Raw genomic sequence first — 20,094 nt, 5'->3', positions numbered from 1 at the left:
TATTTACACTTGGCCCGCCTGTTATTAAATACATTCATTAAAATGAATTTATTCAAAACCAATAATAATAAATTAACATTACGTTTAGGTAATTATTTAAAGAGGTATTTATTTAAATTTTGTCTCATTTGATCTTCCATAGAAACCATGTTTCCGGTCATCTATGTTCCCCCCTCTGGGAGAAAATATTCAGTGAGAAATGTGTTAAATCAGTGTTTTTCAACCTTTTTTTTGAGCTTAGGCATATTTTTTGCGTTGAAAAAATACGGAGGCACAGCACCAGCAGAAATCATTAAAAAACGAAACTCAGTTGACAGTAAAAGTCGTTGTCGCAATTTTTGGATATGACTTTAAAGCATAACCAAGCACGCATCAACATAGCTCTTGTCTCAAAGTAGGTGTACTGTCACCACCTGTCACATAACGCTGTGACTTATTTGGATTTGTTTGCTGTTTTCCTGTGTGTAGTGTTTTCGTCCTGTCTTTCTCTCCTATTTTGGTGGCTTTTTCTCTTTTTGTTGTATCTTCCTGTACCAGTTTCATGTCTTCCTATGAGCGATATTTCCCATATCTACTTTGTTTTAGCAATTAAGAATATTTCAGTTGTTTTTATCCTTCTTTGTAGGGACATTGTCAATTGTCATGTCATGTTCGGATGTACATTGTGGACGCCGTCTTTGCTCCACAGTAAGTCTTTGCTGTCGTCCAGCATTCTGTTTTTGTTTACTTTGTAGCCAGTTAAGTTGTAGTTTCGTTCTGCATAGCCTTCCCTAAGCTTCAATGCCTTTTCTTAGGGGCACTCACCTTTTGTTTATTTTTTTGTTTAAGCAGTAGTCCCTTTAAAGACGACCTATTATGCAAAACCAACTTTTCTTACCGATTGGTGTCAGTTTTTGCACTTTAAATATGAATAAATGACAGCCGCGTTTCACGCGAGCTTCAGCTTCAGGGAGTTGATTGATGCCGCAGCGCATCCAAGATGATCCAAAACATCTTTTGATTATAATGGAAAGTCTGCACTCACCGGAGATGTCTTGCTGGAAGTGGTGCCTCGTACACATTTACTGATCGTACTTTAGAACGCCGATGGATGGTGGACGTGTAGTTCTGTGCGTTGTCATGCAGGTCATCCGATCTTTATGATATTGTCCAGAATATCATGTGGAGTTGGGTACTGCTACTGGAACACAAATGGGTTTGTAAGTAGGTGAATGTGCTAAAAAAAACCTCCAAAAAAAACCGCATGATTTTTTACCTAATACCAGAGGTGGGACCAAGTCATTGTTTTGCAAGTCACAAGTAAGTCTCAAGTCTTTGCCCTCAAGTCCGAGTCAAGTCCCGAGTCAAGACAGGCAAGCCCCGAGTCAAGTCCAAAGTCAAGACTGGAAAGTCTCAAGTCAAGTCCTAAGTCCTGCATTTTGAGTTTCGAGTCCTTTCAAGTCCTTTTAACCACAGACTAATATATTAACACAGATTGTGTATGCTTTTCAAACGCTGTATTTATTTATTAAAACAAGTGCATTTTAAATTGCAGGAAAGAAAATTGTGCTGACATTGCACTTTATAATAGCACTATTAACCAGTCATTTTAAACATTAACTCATTCCTTTACAGAACAAACACATTAAAAAATAAAGTGCAAATGTACTTATTTGTACAAAAGTGTTAACATTGAAAAAACATGACATATACGTGAACATAACAAAAAAGTTGGACTTTTTATATGTCAGGGCCCTATGCTGCATTGCATTTGCAAAAGACCAAATTAGCCAAGAGTCTGTCAGTCATTTGTGCACGATGGGGGCGTAGTATTTATTTTACCTTTATTTTACTATTTTTGTCTTTTTTTAGGTGGCTAAAATACGCGGTGCTGCTGACCGCCGTCTAACGTTACGTGTGATATATTAACTAACGTAACCCTGCTTAAAAAAAATCACTGAACAAAAAGTATGAATAAGGTAGTGAACTGCAACAGATTCCCGTGTTTGCAATAACGTTATAACGTTAGCAGTGAGTTTACAGCCTCACTGATTTAACTACACAGCAAATAAAAGTCACGTTACTTAGCCAATAAACGTTATCTTACATTCAAAACTTACCGTTCTTTGTGCAACTTCAAATGCGGGACGAAGTTGGAAGTTGTTGCCTCTCCATCAGTAATTTTCGAACCGCATGTGTTGCATACAGCAAACCGTTTTGTGTTGACCACCTCGTAATTTTTATACCCAAACGAAAGTATTTTAGGTATCATTTTTTGTTCACTAGCGTGTGGTTTGCACATGTCTTCTTCGTTGGTTGTCCTGCAATTTGATTGGATGAATGCTGTGTGATGAAAACAAAGTAGATCTAATTTGATTGGCTGTTGTACTGAGACCACACCAGCTGACACACGCAACGCTGATAGACAAGTACACAATGAAAAATACGGAGCGCTCCCGAATAACTTTTTCATCTTTGGGTTTTGGGGAAAGTAGCAAGTCATGTCAAGTCATGTCAATTCAAAAGGCTCAAGTCCAAGTGAAGTCACAAGTCATTGATGTTAAAGTCTAAGTCGAGTTGCAAGTCATTTTACATTTTGTCAAGTCGAGTCTAAAGTCATCAAATTCATGACTCGAGTCTGACTCGAGTCCAAGTCATGTGACTCGAGTCCACACCTCTGCCTAATACCTCATTCAGGTAATTCCCTACACCTGTGCTTGTATAACCAATGTTACACTGCCACCTGTGGACACTTGACGTAATAACAGGAAAACAAATAGAAGAATGTGGCTTGGACACTACCAGATAATATATTTATTGTGATGAAAAAAAACAAGGAATGAGCCAACAAATTAGCCAAAATTCAGTCATTTTAAATGTCCCGTTGCATTCTGGGAAATCTTTGCAGGTTTTTGCTGCTTGGGCCCGACGAATACAACAAAGGGTGAGGAGATGCTGCGTGAAACGTGTCTGTGAACGCATCTTAAGTACAAACCCCGTTTCCATATGAGTTGGGAAATTGTGTTAGATGTAAATATAAACGGAATACATCCATCCATCCATTTTCTACCGCTTATTCCCTTTTGGGGTCGTGGGGGGCGCTGGAGCCTATCTCAGCTACAATCGGGCGGAAGGCGGGGTACACCCTGGACAAGTCGCCACCTCATCGCAGGGCCAACACAGATAGACAGACAACATTCACACTCACATTCACACACTAGGGCCAATTTAGTGATGCCAATCAACCTATCCCCAGGTGCATGTCTTTGGAGGTGGGAGGAAGCCGGAGTACCCGGAGGGAACCCACGCAGTCACGGGGAGAACATGCAAACTCCAAACAGAAAGATCCCGAGCCCGGGATTGAACCCAAGACTACTTAGGACCTTCGTATTGTGAGGCAGATGCACTAACCCCTCTGCCACCGTGAAGCCCATAATACAATGATTTGCAAATCCTTTTCAACCCATATTCAATTGAATGCACCACAAAGACAACATATTTGATGTTCAAACTCATAAACTTTTTTTTTTTTTTGAAAAAATAATTAACTTAGAATTTCATGGGTGCAACAAGTGCCGAAGTATTTGGGAATAGGGCATGTTCACTACTGTGTTACATCACCTTTTCTTTTAACAACACTCAATAAATGATTGGGAACTGAGGAAACTAATTGTTGAAGATTTGAAAGTGGAATTCTTTCCCATTCTTGTTTTATGTAGAGCTTCAGTCGTTCAACAGTCCGGGGTCTCTGTTGTGGTATTTTAGGCTTCATAATGCGCCACACATTTTCAATGGGAGACAGGTCTGGACTGCAGGCGGGCCAGGAAAGTACCCGCACTCTTTCTTTACGAAGCCACGCTGTTGTAACACGTGCTGAATGTGGCTTGGCATTGTCTTGCTGAAATAAGCAGGGGCGTCCATGAAAAATACGGCGCTTAGATGGCAGCATATGTTGTTCCAAAACCTGTATGTACCTTTCAGCATTAATGGTGCCTTCACAGATGTGTAAGTTACCCATGTCTTGGGCACTAATGCACCATACCATCACAGATGCTGGCTTTTGAACTTTGCGTCGATAACAGTCTGAATGGTTCGCTTCCCCTTTGGTCCGGATGACACGATGTTGAATATTTCCAAAAACAATTTGAAATGTGGACTCGTCAGACCACAGAACACTTTTCCACTTTGCATGAGTCCATCTTAGATGATCTCGGGCCCAGAGAAGCCGGCGGCGTTTCTGGATGTTCTTGATAAATGGCTTTCGCTTTGCATAGTAGACAAAACTATCTCATGCACACGAGAAACGTTCTCGTGCGCACGAGAAACTTTTTATAAAGTTATAAAAATTAAAAAAAATTGTATAATTTATTTTATTTTATTTTATTTTTTGGACATGTATTTTGTGCGCACCAGATAGTTTCTTGTGCCCACGAGATAGATGTCTAAAAATGAAAAAATAAAAAATATATATATTTTTTTTTAATAACTTTATAGAAAGCTTCTCGTGCGCAGGAAAATCTTTTTATAAAGTTATAAAAATAATTTTTTTTATAATTTATTTTATTTTATTTTATTTTTTAGACATGTATCTCGTGCGCACCAGAAAGTTTCTCGTGCCCACGAGATAGATGTCTAAAAATAAAAAAAATAAACATTAAAAATACAAATAATTTTTTTTTTAATAACTTTATAAAAAGTTTCTCGTGCGCACGAGAAACTTTTTATAAAGTTATAAAAATAAAAATACATTTTTTATAATTTATTTTATTTTATTTTTTAGACATGTATCTCGTGCGCACCAGATAGATGTCTAAAAATAAAAATAAAAATAAAAAAAATATATATATATACTTTTTCATAACTTTATAAAAAGTTTCTCGTGCGCACAAGATACATGTCTAAAAAAAATAAAATAAAAATTAAAATAATAAATAAAAAAAATTCCCCCAAGAAGCTCCGTAGTTTTGCAATGTGTTGCTGCCATTCAATTCTAAGTTAATGATTATTTGCAAAAAATAATAATATATAATAATAATTTCTCAGTTCGAATATTAAGTATCTTGTTTTTGCAGTCTATTCAATTGAATATAAGTTGAAAAGGATTTGCAAATCATTGTATTCTCTTTTTATTTACCATTTACACAACATGCCAACTTCACTGGTTTTGGGTTTTGTAAATGGAAACAATTTAGAATATTTAAATAAATGTAAAAAATATAATATAGAATGAATATGTTATTAATATAAAATATAAAAATATACATAAATTATATTATTCTATTTATATGCATTTTATTTGTATACAGCAATACACATTTTAAATAATAAATGCACATGACCTTGTTGAAGGAGATAAATGGGCTATGGTATGAACTCACACAAACATGGTTTCGCAGACAAATGACATATTATATGAACGTTTTGTCACATCTACACTATTATCAACCACTGCCTCCCCAACAAGCCAACGACCCTGTTGGCTGAAAGGAATACGGTACTGGCAATTTTAAGCGCTTTATAAAAAATTTAGACCCTGAAAACTCCACCATTCTTATTATTGAAGCCGTGCACGAGAACAAAAGGTGTGCGCCACTAAAAAAGACGAAGGCTAAGGATTTAGCCGGCTCTAATTTCATTCAGAAAATAATTCACTGGCAACAACAAACACAGACACACACACACACACACACACACACACACACACACACTTAATGAATTTAGCAATGAAAGGACCGCTGCACAAAGCCTCCCAAACAAGACGATGAAAATGAAAACCGCAACAAAAGTGGTGGTGGCCGCCTTTGTTTCAGCTGATTTACCGCGAGCCGCGCCGAAGGGGGTCACCGCGGGTCGCCGCGATACGAGATTAGGCCATTAGAGGGAGACGACTTTGCCGGCGGAATAATCCCCGCCTTCTAATCTCTCGTTATCCCTGCCCCGCCGCTAATGGCCGCCAGACAATAAAACACGCTAATCTGTCCACGGGGACGCATTGGAAAGATATCTAGTCGGCCCGCGCGGAGGACGGGAAAAACATTGCCAAGATGATCTCACCCAAGACAAGGAGGGGGGGGGAGGAATGCAGGGAGGGGGACATGGAGGACAGAAGGAGGGTGGATATCGAGGGAAGGGTGAGACTAAAGGGGGACATCTGTAAGTGCAAATTAAAACTCTACTATGCAAAGCCAAAGCCATTTATCAACAACACCCGGAGATGCCGTCGGCTTCGCTGGGCCCGAGCTCATCCAAGATGGACTGATGCAAAGTGGTAAAAGTGTTCTGTGGTCTGACGAGTCCACATTTCAAATTGTTTTTGTTTTTGTGAACAAAGAGGAAAAGAACCATCCGGCTTGTTATAGGCGTAAAGTTGAAAAGTCAGCATCTGTGATGGTATGGGGGTGTATTAGTGCCCAAGACATGGGTAACTTACACATCTGTGAAGGCACCATTAATGCTGAAAGGTACATACAGGTTTTGGAGCAACATATGTTGCCATCCAAGCAACGTATTTTTCATGGACGCCCCTGCTTATTTCACCAAGGGCGGATATCGAGGGAAGGGTGAGACTAAAGGGGGAGACTAAGGAGACTATGAGGAGAATGAGGGCGGATATCGAGGGAAGGGTGAGATGAAAGGGGGAGACTTAGGAGACTATGAAGACATCTGTAAGTGCAAGTTAAAACTCTACTATGAAAGCAAAAGCCATTTATCAACAACACCCGGAGACGCCGCCGGCTTCGCTGGGTCCGAGCTCATCCAAGATTGACTGATGCAAAGTGGTAAAAGTGTCCTGTGGTCTGACGAGTCCACATTTCAAATTGTTTTTAGGAAACTGTGGACATCGTGTGAACAAAAAGGAAAAGAACCATCCGGATTGTTCCAGGCATAAAGTTGAAAAGTCTGCATCTGTGATGGTATGGGGGTGTATTAGTGCCCAAGGCATGGGTAACTTACACATCTGTGAAGGCACCACTAATGCTGAAAGGTACATACAGATTTTGGAGCAACATATGTTGCCATCCAAGCAACGTCTTTTTCATGGACGCCCCTGCTTATTTCACCAAAACAAGCCACATTCTGCACATGTTACAACAGCGTGGCTTCATAGTAAAAGAGTGCGGGTACTAGACTGGCCTGCCTGTAGTCCAGACCTGTCTCCCATAGAAAATGTGTGGCGCAATATGAAGCCTAAAATACGACAACGGAGACCCCCGGACTGTTGAACAACTTAAACTGTACATCAAGCAAGAATGGGAAAGAATTCCACCTGAAAAGCTTAAAAAAATTGGTCTCCTCAGTTCCCAAACATTTACTGAGTGTTGTTAAAAGGAAAGGCCATGTAACACAGTGGTAAAAATGCCCCTGTGCCAACTTTTTTGCAATGTGTTGCTGCCATTAAATTCTAAATTAATGATTATTTGCAAAAAAAATGTAGTTTCTCAGTTTAAACATTAAATATCTTGTCTTTGCAACACCCGGACAAACATATTGGGGGCGTGCCCTAAAGGCACTGCCTTTAGCGTCCTCTACAACCTGTCGTCACACTCGCTTTTTCTCCATACAAACAGCGTGCCGGCCCAGTCACATAATATATGCGGCTTTTACACACACACAAGCGAATGCAAAGCATACTTGGTCAACAGCCATACAGGTCACACTTAGGGTGGCCGTATAATCAACTTTAACACTGTTACAAATATGCGCCACACTGTGAACCCACACCAAACGAGAATGACAAACACATTTCGGGAGAACATCCGCACCGTAACACAACATAAACACAACAGAACAAATACCCAGAACCCCTTGCAGCACTAACTCTTCCAGGACGCTACAATATACACCTACATGTTGCAGTTTATAAATAAAGGTTAATAAAAAAATAAAAAAATAAAAAATTGCCTCTGCGCATGCGCATAGCATAGATCCAACGAATCGATGACTAAATTAATCGCCAAATATTTTTATAATCGATTTTAATCGATTAGTTGTTGCTGCCTTACATAAAACACGGAGAAAGTTGTACATGTAAACAAACTACGACGAGTTCAAGGGTCGTTGAAATGTGTAGGACAAAACGGTGCTGGCCAAATACTCTCATCAGTGAAGCATGTATAACATAAACAGTGGGATTTCTAACAACTAGGAAGGTTTGTGTCATGTTTGTTCTCATACAGAAAATATCCATCCATCCATCCATTTCCTACTGCTTGTCTCCCTTTTGGGCTCGCGCGGGGGGGGGGGGGGACCCCAAAAGCCTATCTCATATTAAAACACTATTTTTTTTTTTACACATCTCTGAAAGAGGTCCAGGGAGCCACTAGAGTGGTGCTAAAGAGCTGCATGCCGCGGGTTGCTGACCCCCGCTCTTTGGTAAACGGTTGCCAAATTAGCTCAAAAAGCTAGCACTTTAATGTTAGCACGGGCCAACAAGACTGGAGCTGCATATGGCAAATGGCCCCGCGGGGCCGCACTTTGGACATCCCTGTTTACACGATTGTTTGCAAACCACAAAAAAGAAAACATCACTGAGCCACACTTTCTCCAGAGTGATTCCCCCCGCACAAATCTCCTCGCATTAGCGGTAGCTTGTAGTCATGGATTGACCAAATATGCCTGATAAGCACTCCAGCTCACCTTTGACGCATTCACGCACAGCATAAAACGTTTGGTGGACAAAATGAGACAAAGAAGGAGTGGCATAAAACACGGAGAAAGTCGTACATGTAAACAAACTACGACGAGTTCAAGGATCGCCAAAATGTGTAGGACAAAACGGTGCTGGCCAAATACTCTCATCAGTGAAGCATGTATAACATAAACAGTGGGATTTCTAACAACTAAGAAGGTTTGTGTCATGTTTGTTCTCATACAGAAAATATCCATCCATTTCCTACCGCTTGTCCCTTTTGGGGTCTCGGGGGGTGCTGGAGCCTATCTCATATTAAAACACTATTTTTTTTTTACACATCTCTGAAAGAGGTCCAGGGAGCCACTAGAGTGGTGCTAAAGAGCTGCATGCCGCGGGTTGCTGACCCCCGCTTTTGGGTAAACGGTTGCCAAATTAGCTCAAAAAGCTAGCACTTTAATGTTAGCACGGGCCAACAAAACTGGAGCTGCAAATGGCAAATGGCCCCCCGGGGCCGCACTTTGGACATCCCTGTTTACACGATTGTTTGCAAACCACAAAAAAGAAAACATCACTGAGCCACACTTTCTCCAGAGTGATTCCCCCCGCACAAATCTCCTCGCATTAGCGGTAGCTTGTAGTCATGGATTGACCAAATATGCCTGATAAGCACTCCAGCTCACCTTTGACGCATTCACGCACAGCATAAAACGTTTGGTGGACAAAATGAGACAAAGAAGGAGTGGCATAAAACACGGAGAAAGTCGTACATGTAAACAAACTACGACGAGTTCAAGGATCGCCAAAATGTGTAGGACAAAACGGTGCTGGCCAAATACTCTCATCAGTGAAGCATGTATAACATAAACAGTGGGATTTCTAACAACTAAGAAGGTTTGTGTCATGTTTGTTCTCATACAGAAAATATCCATCCATTTCCTACCGCTTGTCCCTTTTGGGGTCTCGGGGGGTGCTGGAGCCTATCTCATATTAAAACACTTTTTTTTTTTTACACATCTCTGAAAGAGGTCCAGGGAGCCACTAGAGTGGTGCTAAAGAGCTGCATGCCGCGGGTTGCTGACCCCCGCTTTTGGGTAAACGGTTGCCAAATTAGCTCAAAAAGCTAGCACTTTAATGTTAGCACGGGCCAACAAAACTGGAGCTGCAAATGGCAAATGGCCCCCCGGGGCCGCACTTTGGACACCCCTGCTTTACACGATTGTTTACAAACCACAAAAAAAAAACCATCACCGAGCCACACTTTCTCCAGAGTGATTCCCCCCGCACAAATCTCCTCGCATTAGCGGTAGCTTGTAGTCATGGATTGACCAAATATGCCTGATAAGCACTCCAGCTCACCTTTGACGCATTCACGCACAGCATAAAACGTTTGGTGGACAAAATGAGACAAAGAAGGAGTGGCATAAAACACGGAGAAAGTTGTACATGTAAACAAACTACGACGAGTTCAAGGGTCGCCGAAATGTGTAGGACAAAACGGTGCTGGCCAAATACTCTCATCAGTGAAGCATGTATAACATAAACAGTGGGATTTCTAACAACTAGGAAGGTGTATGTCATGTTTGTTCTCATACAGAAACTATCCATCCATCCATCCATTTCCTACCGCTTGTCCCTTTTGGGGTCGCAGGGGGTGCTGGAGCCTATCTCATATTAAAACTTTTTTTTTTTCCCACACATCTCTGAAAGAGGTCCAGGGAGCCACTAGAGTGGTGCTAAAGAGCTGCATGCCGTGGGTTGCTAACCCCCGCTCTTGGGTAAACGGTTGCCAAATTAGCTCAAAAAGCTAGCACTTTAATGTTAGCACAGGCCAACAAAACTGGAGCTGCAAATGGCAAATGGCCCCGCGGGGCCTCACTTTGGACACCCCTGCTTTACACGATTGTTTACAAACCACAAAAAAAAAAACATTACCGAGCCACACTTTCTCCAGAGTGATTCCCCCCGCACAAATCTCCTCGCATTAGCGGTAAGACGGTGCGTCGCAATCAGGGTGTCGCCGCGATGAGGTCAGGCGTCAGGAATGCGCACCTGCTGCCAGATGACATCACGTCCAAGTCGGACCCTCGCTCCGTCCCGTTTCTGAACGCCCCGACTTATCAGCCGCCCTTCAGACGAGAGGGAACATGAAAGGGGGATCAGACATTGAAAAATGTCAAACAGCGGCAGGCTAAGTGGCCGGCGTAACGGCCGACGGAGACAAGACATGCTAAGTGGTTTTAATGTCAACCCCCGGTCTCGCTCGGCCGTTCCCGGTCTGCGCCGTGTATCAGGACCCAAACTGGGTCAGAGGCCCATGTTTAATAAATCCCCGTGCGGACGCGGGAGCGAAATGCTTTCAGCGCGCTCCCCCGGCGACAGGCTGAATGTTTCATTCGGGTCCCCGGCTGAGACGCTTTAAGTCCTGGTCCTCCAAGATAGGCAGACCTCGAGCTCAGAGGACCACTCGTAAAGGGACGGCGGGTCCTTGGCCTGGAGTACCCCCGGGCCCTGGCGCGGAGACGGGAGCGTGTGCGCTGCTGATAAGTGGTTTTAATGTCGGTCATCTGCTCATCCTCACGTCTTATTCCTCCCCTCTCGCCTCCGTAGATCATGGCTCTGCTTCGCCTTTGGACCGCGGGGCTTATGCTCGCCCTGGCCTGGTGCGTCTCCCCGGGCACGTCTGAGGAGTCGGGCCCGGTCGGCATCGTGAAGAAGGAGAGCCGTCCAGTCCTGTCCAGGGTGAAGAGGGAATGGATCTGGAACTCTCTCTACGTGGAGGAGGAGAAACCGGCACCCAGTCCTTACAAGATTGGACAGGTAAACAGTATTTGGTATAGGAATGATAATAAAACCGTTTTTCAAAATAAAAGTTCCTCCTGGCTGCTGACGTAAGACTTGACTTACAGTGTTGGCCTGAAAAAGATATTTTTTAAAAACTAGAGATGTCCGATAATGGCTTTTTTGCCGATATCCGGTATTGTCCAACTCTTAATTACCGATTCCGATATCAACCGATACCGATACATACAGTCGTGGAATTAACACATTATTATGCCTATTTTTGTTGTGCATTAAACCAGTGTTTTTCAACCACTGTGCCGCGGCCGTGGAAGATGATCTAAATTCACCTATTTGGATAAAAATATTTTTTGCAAACCAGTAATTATTGTCTGCAAATTATGTGTTTAGAGCTCGGCAGAGTAACCGTGTAATACTCTTCCATATCAGTAGGTGGCAGCCGGTAGCTAATTGCTTTGTAGATGTCGGAAACAGCGGGAGGCAGTGCGCAGGTAAAAAAAAAAGTGTCTAATGCTTAAACCAAAAATAAACAAAAGGTGAGTGCCCCTAAGAAAAGGCATTGAAGCTTAGAGAAGGCCATGCAGAACGAAACTAAAACTGAACTGGCTACAAAGTAAACAAAAACAGAATGCTGGACGACAGCAAAGACTTACTGTGAAGCAAAGACGGCGTCCACAATGTACATCCGAACATGACATGACAATCAACAATGTCCCCACAAAGAAGGATGAAAACAACTGAAATATTCTTCATTGCTAAAACAAAGTAGATGCGGGGAAATATCGCTCAAAGGAAGACATGAAACTGCTACAGGAAAATACCAAAAAAAAAGAGACCAAAATAGGAGCGCAAAACAAGAACTAAAACACTATACCCAGGATAAAAGCAAAAACAACTCATAAGTCAGGGGGTGATGTGACAGGTGGTGACAGCTACACCTACTTTGAGACAAGAGCTGTATTGATGCATGCTTGGTTATGCTTTGAATTCATATCCAACAATTGCAACTTTTTACTGTCAACTGAGTTTCGTTTTTTAATGATTTCTGCTGGCGGTGTGCTTCCGCATTTTTTAAACGCAAAAAATGTGCCTTGGCTCAAAAAAGGTTGAAAAACACTGCATTAAACAATGTAATAAGGTTTTCCAAAATAAATCAACTCAAGTTATGGGAAAAAAAATGCCAACATGGCACTGCCATATTTATTATTGAAGTCACAAAGTGCATTATTTTTTTTTAACATGCCTCAAAACAGCAGCTTGGAATTTGGGACATGCTCTCCCTGAAAGAGCATGAGGAGGTTGAGGTGGGCGTGGTTGAGGTGTGTGGGAGGGGGCGGGGGGGTGTATATTGTAGGGTCCCAGAAGAGTTAGTGCTGCAAGGGATTCTGGGTATTTGTTCTGTTGTGTTGATGTTGTGTTACGGTGCGGATGTTCTCCCGAAATTTGTTTGTCATTCTTGTTTGGTGTGGGTTCACAGTGTGGCGCATATTTGTAACAGTGTTAAAGTTGTTTATACCGCCACCCTCAGTGTGACCTGTATGGCTGTTGACCAAGTATGCATTCATTCACTTGTGTGTGTGAAAAGCCGTAGATATTATGTGATAAGGGCCGGCACGCAAAGGCAGTGCCTTTAAGGCACGCCCCCAATATTGTAGCCTGGGTGGAAATCGGGAGAAATTCGGCAGAATGGTTGCCCCGGGAGATTGTCGGGAGGGGCACTGAAAAAGTCATAAATTTTACTTTTTGAAACCGATACCGATAATTTCCGATATTACATTTTAAAGCATTTATCGGCCGATAATATCTCTATAAAAAAACTGTATTCCGAAAAACCACAGAATGTTAGTCAATCTAATCAAGGCCTGGGCAATTATTTTGACTCGGGGAGGGGGGGTCATAAAAATTGGGGCTAATTAAGTCATTGCTCCTAAAATAACATATATAACCTGTTAAAACGACCTTTTCTCGCCTTTTTTTTCCCAGCTCAAATCCAGTCAGCGAGTGGAGGTGAAGAGGTTCAAAATCGAGGGAGAAGGCGCCGACAACATCTTCACGGTGGACCAGAAAGGCGACCTGTTCGTCAGCAAGTCTTTGGACCGAGAGGAGAAGAGCTCGTACCATTTGACCGCCAGGATGTACGACGGCAACAACAAGCTCATCGAAGACTCGGGAGACTTCGTGGTCCAGGTGACGGACATCAACGACAACAGCCCCGTGTTCCCCAGAACTTACAATGGATCCATCATGGAGCGGTCCACCATAGGTAAGACCGTAGAAACAGTGGTTCAAATATGAGACATGTACCGATGTACACGACTGAGCCCCCTATACACAGTGTGGAGCCGTTCCCCTAAGTTAAGTGCCTTCATTTGCAACTACATTACATTTTTTAGTATCATTATCGAGTATTATAATCACTGGAGGACAGCATTAGGAAAAACGGTTTTACGTAATAACGGCGTTACTATTACTTTTACGAGTAACGAGTAATCTAATTACCTTTACGTACCTTACAACGGCGTTCAGGATGTGTTTGATGTAACGTGGTAGGCTACTTTTTACTCATGAAAGCAACGAGCAGCACTATGCTAAAATGAACTTGATGCCAAATAAAGACATGGCAACATCACACAGCAAACAATGTGTAAGCTAAATGCACACACTACTACTACTACTACTATGAGGGGATAATGAACAACAGATCAATGACTGAAGTGACGAGCTTTGCAATCCTACAGGACCCCGTTTGTGGATAAGGAGACTAAAGCCGTGGAAGCGCATTCAATGTCTTTATTAACAATAATAAAAATATTCAACAGAAAGGCCGTCACTGTATGCAAACTGCCACTGCTAAGCTAACAAACACAGCTGAGCTAAATGCTGCTCTGACGTCACGCGTCACCTGGCAACAGGCACCGCCTTTTAAAAGGCACACACACTCTGCTCTCATGAACCATCTCTCAACTGCATATGCCAGATATTAGAATTTTTATAACTCTTTAATTATTTTCCCCTGGTAATTAATTACATTGATTAAACAGAAATAATGTCAGTAATTTAATTACTTTTTTGGTAAAGTAAGGAGTAACAAGACATTAAAACAACATTGAGAACTTGTTGATTTAGGTACCTGACGTTAAGCAACTCAAACATAACGTTGAAACAACATGCTTTTTGACGACCTTGAATCAATGTCGGGTTCTGAAGTTGATTTGACCATTGAATTTTGGTCTTTTCCCAACCAATATTCTACAACACAAATACAACGTTAAAACAACATGTTTTTTGACTACGTTTAATCAATGTTGGGTTGTGACGATTTGACCATTGAAATTTGGTCATTTCCCAACCAATATTCTACAACACAAATACAACGTTGAAACAACATGTTTTCTGACAACGTTGAATCAATGTTGGGATCTAACGTTGATTTGACCATTGAATTTTGGTCGTATCCCAAACAATATTCTACAATACAAATACAACGTTGAAACAACATGCTTTCTGACGACGTTGAATCAATGTTGGTGTCTGACGTTGATTTGACCATTGAAATTTGGTAATTTCCTAACCGATACTCGGCAACACAAAAACAACATGCTTTTTGACAACATTTAATCAATGTTGGGTTCTAGCGTTGATTTGACCATTGAATTTTGGTCATATCCCAAACAATATTCTACAATACAAATACAACGTTGAAACAACATGCTTTCTGACGACGTTGAATCAATGTTGGTGTCTGACGTTGATTTGACCATTGAAATTTGGTAATTTCCTAACCGATATTCTACAACACAAAAACAACGTTGAAACAACATGCTTTTTGACAACGTTTAATCAATGTTGGGTTCTACCGTTGATTTGACCACTGAATTTTGGTCAATTCCCAGACAATATTCTACAACACAAATACAACGTTGAAACAACATGCTTTTTGACGACGTTGAATCAATGTTGGGATCTGACGATTTGACCATTGAATTTTGGTCATATCCCAAACAATATTCTACAATACAAATACAACATTAAAACAACATGTTTTTTTGACCACGTTTAATCAATGTTGGGTAGTGACGATTTGACCATTGAAATTTGGTCATTTCCCAACCAATATTCCACAACACAAATACAACATTGAAACAACATGTTTTCTGACAACGTTGAATCAATGTTGGGATCTAACGTTGATTTGACCATTGAATTTTGGTCATATCCCAAACAATATTCTACAATACAAATACAACGTTGAAACAACATGCTTTCTGACGACGTTGAATCAATGTTGGTGTCTGACGTTGATTTGACCATTGAAATTTGGTAATTTCCTAACCGATACTCGACAACACAAAAACAACATGCTTTTTGACAACATTTAATCAATGTTGGGTTCTAGCGTTGATTTGACCATTGAATTTTGGTCATATCCCAAACAATATTCTACAATACAAATACAACGTTGAAACAACATGCTTTCTGACGACGTTGAATCAATGTTGGGGTCTGACGTTGACTTGACCATTGAAATTTGGTAATTTCCTAACCGATATTCTACAACACAAAAACAACGTTGAAACAGCATGCTTTTTGACAACGTTGAATCAATGTTGGGATCTAATGTTGATTTGACCATTGAATTTTGGTCATATCCCAAACAATATTGTACAATACAAATACAACGTTGAAACAACATGCTTTCTGACGACGTTGAATCAATGTTGGTGTCTGACGTTGATTTGACCATTGAAATTTGGTCATTTCCTAACCGATATTCTACAACACAAAAACAATGTTGAAACAACATGCTTTTTGACAACGTTGAATCAATGTTGGGATTTAACGTTGATTTGACCATTGAATTTTGGTCATATCCCAAACAATATTCTACAATACAAATACAACTTTAAAACAACATGTTTTTTTGACTACGTTTAATCAATGTTGGGTAGTGACAATTTGACCATTGAAATTTGGTCATTTCCCAACCAATATTCCACAACACAAATACAACGTTGAAACAACATGCTTTCTGACAATGTTGAATCAATGTTGGGATCTAACGTTGATTTGACCATTGAATTTTGGTCATATCCCAAACAATATTCTACAATACAAATACAACGTTGAAACAACATGCTTTCTGACGAGGTTGAATCAATGTTGGTGTCTGACGTTGATTTGACCATTGAAATTTGGTCATTTCCTAACCGATATTCTACAACACAAAAACAACGTTGAAACAACATGCTTTTTGACAACGTTTAATCAATGTTGGGTTCTAGCTTTGATTTGACCATTGAATTTTGGTCAGTACCCAAACAATATTCTATAATACAAATGCAACGTTGAAACAACATGCTTTCTGACGACGTTGAATCAATGTTGGGATCTGATGATTTGACCATTGAATTTTGATCATTTCCCAACCAATATTCTACATCACAAATACAACGTTGGAACAACATGCTTTTTGACGACGTTTAATCAATGTTGGGATCTAACGTTGATTTGACCATTAAATTTGAGTCATATCCCAAACAATATTCTACCACACAAATACAACGTTAAAACAACATGCTTTTTGACGATGTTCATTTAATGTCAGCATGTGACATTAATTTGACCATTGAAATTTGGTCATTTCCCAACCAATATTCTACAACACAAATACAACATTAAAACAACATACTTTTTGACAACGTTTATTCAATGTCAGCTTGAAATGTGGTCATTTCCCAACCAACAATGTAGATCCAACGTTGGACATCAACGTTGTCTCAATTTAAACTATTTTGCAACAATGGTTAAAAGTCCATTTTAAAGAACATGTATGTATAATCAACGTTGTATCGATGTCTTGTGCCCGAAGGACGAGGCTCAACATGTTACACACTGAGAGCAAGCCAGGATCAGGCATGCAAATAGCTAAGATAGCTATTAATCTAGCCTGAAATAACAGAAGTGTTTAGTAAAGTTTAAAAAGTATAGATGGATTAATTATTATTATTTAATTTGATTTGATTAATTTGATTTCGCATTTGAGAAGATAGTATAACAATAACTGTTGCTGTGTCAGCATTGTCATGGCCAGAAGTACGCAACACGTAAGGAAGGGGGGCGGATCAATCCATACATCGGTTGCGATACTAAAGGTGATATCAGTAAATGATCGATACAACAGAGATTAGGTCGATATTTTAGTTTTCTCAAACTATTTTTTTGTTACAAATTCAGGGAATAATTCCCTGGACACAGGAAGACTTTGAGGGCAAAACCCAAAGGATTTAAAAGAGTAGTAGTTAGTAGTTTTTACTTTTGCTTAATTATTGTTTACTTTGTTTTGCTCAAACGAATGTACGTATACAAAATATCGACGCAATCATTGTAGCATCGGCTATACGCGGCTCTTTTATTTGGTATTGTTACAGTCGATGTCTGTGTAGATCCCCCCCCCGTGGCATTTGTTTACATTCAAGAGCGCTAGCTTGCTGTTAGCAGCTAGCTATTGTATCCTCCTACATAGGAAGCATGTTTAGCTATTCCTCGTCCTACAGGGACGATACTTGTAAGAAACGTACTTTATTTGTCGCCATGGAGGCGAGGATTAGTTGTTTAGAAGTAGCTAAAACACCACTGACTGCGCTTGGGCGTTAGCCGTTAGCTAGCTAGCTATGTTTTAAAGCACCTCTTGCAGTAATAAAAGAGAATGAGGAGCAGTTTAAATATTATGTTGATATTGTTAAACTTTCAATCGCACTCACAATTAATAAATGACAAAAATGTAAAGTTAATGGATGATCGATATTTGTACTGGTATCGGCCGATCTCACTCACGGATGATCAGTATCGGCAGCATAAAACCCTGATGGGAACATCCCTCCCTATTAAATGTGCACATGTTCATTGTCGGGACAATCTCAACAGGAACCAAAGTGATCGAGGTGAGGGCGACCGACGCCGACGACCCCACCACCGCCAACGGCGAGCTGCGCTACTCTCTGACGCCGGACGGCGACCTCGCCGCCTTTGAAATCGACAGCATCACAGGTAGGCCCTTTTGTGACGACCTTCACGTTCTTCCTCGAGTGCGAGCTGAAGTCCGTGTGGCGCGCCTGTCCCTGAAGGTATGGTCAGCTGCAAGACCAGCGCTCTGGACCGCGAGACCAAGAGCCAGTACGTGGTGGTGGTGCGGGCTCAGGACATGAGGGGAATGGCCTCCGGCAGCACGTCCACCACCTCCGTCACCATCACCATCGGCGACACCAACGACAACATCGCCTCCTTCACCAGACGTAAGGACTTATTCAAAGTCAATCAATCAATCAAAGTTTATTTACATAACCCTTAATCAGAAATCTGCGTGTGTTTTTATACTTTCTAATAAAATGTTATGATGGACGGTATCGAAAGCAGCGCTGAGATCAAGTAGCAGCAACACGTCCATCTGCCCTGAAGCCGGACTGAAAGGGTTCACAGAGATTGTTAGGCGCGAAGTGTTCATTTAGCTGCTGTGCAACAATTTTTTCGAGGATTTTTTCGAGATAAAGGGAAGGTGCGACACCGGCCGGTAGTTTACCATGAGGTCAGGATCGAGGTTAGGTCATTTTTGCGAGGGCTGTCTACGTAGATTTGGTTGCCCTGAAACCGGACTGAAAGGGTTCACAGAGATTGTTAGACACGAAGTGTTCATTTCGCTGCTGTGCAACAATTTTTTCGAGGATTTTCGAGATAAAGGGAAGGTGCGACACTGGCCGGTAGTTTACCGTCAGATCTGGATCGAGGTTAGGTCTCTTGAGCGGAGGATGAATAACCGCTTTTTTGAATGCTCGGGGGACAGCAACATGGATGACGCATCAGCATCCATAGTTAGCAATAAATCATTAGTCATTTTTGCAAGGGCTGTCTCCGTAGAGTTAGTTGCCCTGAAACCGGACTGAAAGGGTTCACAGAGATAGTTAGACGCAAAGTGTTCATTTCGCTGCTGTGCAACAATTTTTTCGAGGATTTTCGAGATAAAGGGAAGGTGGGACACCGGTCGGTAGTTTACCGTGAGATATGGATCGAGGTTAGGTCTTTTGGGCAGAGGATGAATAACCGCTTTTTTGAATGCTCGGGGGACAGCAACATGGATGATGCATCAGCATCCATAGTTAGCAATAAATCATTAGTCATTTTTGCGAGGGCTGTCTACGTAGAGTTAGTTGCCCTGAAACCGGACTGAAAGGGTTCACAGAGATTGTTAGACGCAAAGTGTTCATTTCGCTGCTGTGCAACAATTTTTTTCGAGGATTTTCGAGATAAAGGGAAGGTGCGACACCGGCCGGTAGTTTACCATGAGGTCAGGATCGAGGTTAGGTCTTTTGGGCAGAGGATGAATAACCGCTTTTTTGAATGCTCGGGGGACAGCAACATGGATGACGCATCAGCATCCATAGTTAGGAGAAACAGAGTAACAAGCGGTAGAAAATGAATTAGAAAGGACAGATTTAAAAAAAATATAATATAAAAATTTGAAGAAAAAAATAATAATAATAAATTAAAAAAAAAAAATATATATATATATATATATATATATATATATATATATATATTTTTTTTTTTTTTTTTTTTTTTTTAATATATTATAATTATAAATAAAAATGATTATTATTATAAAAAAATAAGAATAATAAAAAATAAATAAA

At 40.9% G+C, this 20,094-nt stretch overlaps 1 protein-coding gene across 1 annotated transcript in view; it reads left to right on the top strand.

Moving 5' to 3' along the window:
* cdh5 (cadherin 5) overlaps window positions 1-20,094 on the top strand; it is a 91,683-nt gene that overhangs the window by 26,778 nt on the left and 44,811 nt on the right. The window contains exons 2-5 of the mRNA XM_061966477.1: window positions 11,219-11,428; window positions 13,394-13,673; window positions 18,335-18,457; window positions 18,535-18,702. Of these exons, the coding sequence (XP_061822461.1) occupies window positions 11,222-11,428; window positions 13,394-13,673; window positions 18,335-18,457; window positions 18,535-18,702 (778 nt within the window). The 5' untranslated portion in view covers window positions 11,219-11,221. The remainder of the gene's footprint in view (window positions 1-11,218; window positions 11,429-13,393; window positions 13,674-18,334; window positions 18,458-18,534; window positions 18,703-20,094) is intronic.

Source organism: Nerophis lumbriciformis, linkage group LG02 (assembly GCF_033978685.3).
Source record: "Nerophis lumbriciformis linkage group LG02, RoL_Nlum_v2.1, whole genome shotgun sequence".
NCBI classification, from domain to species: domain Eukaryota; kingdom Metazoa; phylum Chordata; class Actinopteri; order Syngnathiformes; family Syngnathidae; genus Nerophis; species Nerophis lumbriciformis.
This window is presented reverse-complemented; position numbering and strand designations above follow the sequence as displayed.